General features: G+C 36.3%; 1 protein-coding gene across 1 annotated transcript; it reads left to right on the top strand.

Moving 5' to 3' along the window:
• The first annotated feature begins 1,936 nt into the window (after window positions 1-1,936).
• Window positions 1,937-3,998, top strand: LOC149541690 (linamarin synthase 1-like). Its single transcript, XM_089796102.1, has 3 exons — window positions 1,937-2,521; window positions 2,785-3,350; window positions 3,558-3,998. The coding sequence occupies exons 1-3, from the start codon at window positions 2,011-2,013 to the stop codon at window positions 3,939-3,941; spliced, it is 1,461 nt and encodes a 486-aa protein (XP_089652228.1). The 5' UTR covers window positions 1,937-2,010; the 3' UTR covers window positions 3,942-3,998.
• Window positions 3,999-4,416: the final 418 nt, after the last annotated feature.

The raw sequence follows: 4,416 nt of genomic DNA, 5'->3' as shown, positions 1-4,416 counted from the left end.
GCAAGTAGAGTGAGTTTAACCGCATAAGAAACTTTGTAGTTAAAAGTGGTCAAACTAGAGTAGTACTGAGATGGCCTCGTGGGAAGTCACCTCTGTGAGGATTACCTAGATCCAATGAGTGCTAAGTGTTATATTCATTGTCCCCAGAGGTGGGTTTGTGTAAACCACTACTCATGAAATATGGGCCAATGAGTTTGACTCAAAAACTACACAGTTAAATCTTGATAGCAATATCAATATCACAATTTGACTCGTTGAGGAAAATGTTTCCTACTTATCGATTGATGAGCTTAAGGGGCTTTCTAATGAATGATTCATAAAACACAACACTTTGTGAAGGTTTTGCAAATAACATTGGAAGTAGAGTGGGTTTAACCATGGAAGAAATTCCATAGTTAAGTGTGCTCGAGCTGGAGTAGTATTGGGATGGGTGACCTCTCAAGAAATCCTAGTGCTTCACCTAGATCCAATGAGTGCTAAGTGTTATATTCATTGTCATGAGAGATGAGTTTATATAAACCACCACTCATGAAATATGGGTTAATGAGTTTGACTTAAAAACTGCACAATTAAATCGTGATGGTTATATCACAATTCGACTCACTGTGGAAAATATCTCTTACTTATCAATAATTGTATTTTTTAAATTCCCTTTTTTAACATTGGAGAATCATTGGTAAATGCAAGTTTATTTTTACAAAATTATTGAGATATTAATGGAGACAATTATCGGACGACTTAAACATCACACACTAAGCTTCATTCCAAGACTAAAAGTGTTAAATAGTCAAAATTGACTTATTTTTTCCAAGCTTAATTTTCTTCTTGGTGTGTGATGTTTACGGGTGGTTGTCAATTATGATTTTGTAAACTCATCTTTCTAATGTCAAAAATATTTCACATGAACTATTTTTAATTGTTGTATAGAAGATAATCTAATAGATGATATTATAGTATAAAATTGAGGTTTCATTTACATTTGTACAATTTTGTACAAAGAGCTGTTGGTGTTTCTTCTTCATATTATAAAAGTTTTGATTTATACAATTTCACTTTTATAATTTATTTTCAACATAAAGGGAATCATTAATAAGTAAGAGATATTTTTTATAGTAAGTTAAATTGTGATATTGCTATCATGATTCAAGTGTGTAGTTTTTGAGTAAAATTCTCACTCATGTTTTATGAGCAATGGCTCACAAGAACCCATCTCTGCTGACTAGACTGAATGGAACGCTTAGCACTCATTACATCTAGGTGATAAAACATAGGTGAAGTAGAGGGACTCCATGGGATACTTCAGCTCAGGTGTGCTTAACTATTATGTTTCTTCGAAGGATAAATGAGCTTTATAATGAATGATTCATAAGGTACAACAATTCTTGAAGGTTTTGCAAATGCTGTTGCAAACAAAGTGGACTTCACTTCAATGAAAACTCACTAATTAAGCATGCTTTAGATGGAATAGTATTGAAATGGGTGACCTCCCGGTGCATGAACTCTATGAACATCACTTAGATGTAATGAGTACTAAGTGTTCCATTCATTCTAATCATAAAAGATGGGTTGTTGTGAACTACTAGTCATTCAACATTCAATATCAAATGTTGAATGTCTATTGAATCATTAGATAACATGAATTTATTGAGAGTTTGAACGGAAGACTATTGAATCATTACAAAACATGAATTACATTCAATATCACTATTGAATGTTGAATGACTATTGAATTAGATAACATGAATCATTACAAAACATGAATTACATTCAATATCACTATTGAATGTTGAATGGCTATTGAATTAGATAACATGAATTATTGAGAGTTTGAATGGAAGACTATTGAATCATTACAAAACGTGAATTGAGAGTTTGATAGAGACATGGGAGGTTCACACTTACAGATTGTACACTGAATTATGCTGAACCATTCTCTTTAAATTGTGGTATACTCAACCATTGTATACACAAGAAGGGAGAGAGGGCACTATAGTGCATAATTAAGGACAAATGGTGGCTCCTTTGCACGCAGTAATCGTGTCGGGTCCTGCACAAGGCCATGTGAATCCAATGATGAACCTCGCAGAGCTGCTTGCGATACGAGGATTCTTCATAACTTTTGTAACCACAGAATGGATGGATCAGCGGCTTTTGAAAGCAGCTTCCAAAGATGCAGCTGCACGTGACCGTGAGATTCAAGAAAAGGGCTTCAGATTTCGGTTTTTGACAATCCCTGACGGCTTACCGCCTGAACATGGCCGAACTGCTGAGCTGGGAGAGCTTGTGGTTGCGCTGCAAAGATTGGGCCCTGCTTTACAAAGTCTGTTGACTGCAGCAGATGAATCTCAAGTTGTGCCACCAATCACTTGCATTGTTTCGGATTGCTATTTATCCTGCACGGCAGAGGTCGCTAAAAATCTTGGGGTCCCGAGAGTTGTATTCTGGCATACTTGTACTGCATATTCCATTATTCACAAAAATGCTAACTTTCTTCTTTCTCTGGGTCATATCCCTGTCAAAGGTATTTTTCTTCTAGTTTTTGTCACTTTTCCTCTTTTTTTTGTGGTGTTTATTACCTCAGTTTGAATGTACATGCACCCCTGTTTCACATTATTTTGGCACCAAAAGAGCTACTATGAATGCCCTGTCTTGCTCTGTTTGTCTGTATCGTTTATTTCCTTTTTGTTTCTTGTTTTACTTGTTTCTGTGATATATACATTGAGCTTTGTTTCGTTACTTTTGTTTCTCGCCGATCTTCTAAAATGATGAAAAGTGTTATTGCAGAGGAGGACTTGAAATCAAAAGAGAAAGTCATCACGTGCCTTCCCGGCAAAATCCCACCAATCAGGCCAACCGACATTGTCTCCTTCTTCCGCGAGAAATATGCCTCTGAAATCACTTACGAGTGCTTCATTCACGAATCTCGCTTCCAAAACATAGCGGACTACGTGCTGGTCAACACTTTTGAGGAGCTTGAAGGAGGTAAAGAAGCTCAAATGGGTCTCAGCGTTAATGGCTGCTCTGCTCTGGCAATAGGCCCTGTCTTTCTTCCAAATTTCTTGGAAGGCAGGAAATCCATGCATAGCATGTGGGAAGAGGATGAATCCTGCTTCCAATGGTTAGATGCTCAAGCAAAGCAATCAGTGTTATATGTTTCCTTTGGTAGCATTGCCGTAAAATCTGAAAAGCAATTGCATGAACTGGCTCTTGGACTGGAAGCTTGTGGGTACCCTTTCTTGTGGGTGCTGAGATCAGATATAGCACAAGGTAAGTCTGCAGAGTTACCAGAGGGTTTCATGGATCGAACCAAAGATCGGGCCCTCATAGTTAGTTGGACGAATCAGCTGAAGGTAAGGCCCTGTTACTTTTGGTACAAAGATATGTTACATGCTGGTCAATCTTAAATATAATGTATTAAGCAAAAAACTTTAGAAAGGTAAGTTGTAGTTCAGAATCAAATCTTTGTATGTGATATTGAAGTCATATGCTATTAACTTGTTACATGTCTATGGTATATACATTAAGGTACAAGATTTCAAAATTAAAATTTTTTGTAGGTGCTTTCTCACCTTTCTGTAGGGGGATTTCTTACGCACAGTGGGTGGAACTCTACTCTCGAGGCAATAAGCATGGGAGTTCCTTTGATTGGATGGCCTTATTTTGGTGATCAATTTATTCATTGTCGATTTGCAAGAGACGTATGGAACTTTGGCCTAGATTTCGAGGGTGTCGATGTGGATGAATTCAAATTGGTAACAAAAGAGGTGGTAGAAAGCACTCTCAGAAATCTAATGGAAGGTTCTATTGGAAAGGAATTGCGAGAAAATGTTGTGAAGTTGAAGAAGGCAACAAGGAAGGCAGTGATGGAAGGAGGAACTTCTCATACAAATTTGAACACTTTTGTAGAAGATATGCAAAAGATAGCGAAATCAAATGTTTGAGAAGATGTCGAATTTTATCTTGTAAAAATAATCTATAAACATTTTTTTTATTCTCAATATTGAGTAAACTATTGAACATAACCAATGATGTTGGCATGACATACCCCCAAAGCCATGTGAAGCACTTTTGATCTAAGGCTATGATATGGGCGAGGTCACAAACAAGAGATTTCATCCCAAATTATTAATGCTAAGGCTTAAACATGTAAGTCCATTAGATCACCAAAAACATAAGCATATGATTTGAATGGTCTAGTAGTGGCTTGCACCATGATGGTCACAACAAAAATATTGGACCACTTAAAATTGGAACATACTATGGGATGAACTCAATATTTTAATTTATCTATGACAAGAGATTTTATTTATTATGTTCAATGATATGGAAGCTTTTCAAAGAGAATGAATGTAGATGCTATGTTTTTACATTAGCTTACCAATTCATGTACCTTCAAATGATTTACTTTCATTTCAT

The sequence above is a fragment of the Cupressus sempervirens genome, chromosome 8 (genome assembly GCF_028749045.1).
Source record: "Cupressus sempervirens isolate cs-2001-9-10 chromosome 8, ASM2874904v1, whole genome shotgun sequence".
Taxonomy (NCBI): domain Eukaryota; kingdom Viridiplantae; phylum Streptophyta; class Pinopsida; order Cupressales; family Cupressaceae; genus Cupressus; species Cupressus sempervirens.
The sequence above is the reverse complement of the archived record's forward strand: the minus strand, read 5'-3'. Positions and strand labels throughout refer to the sequence as shown.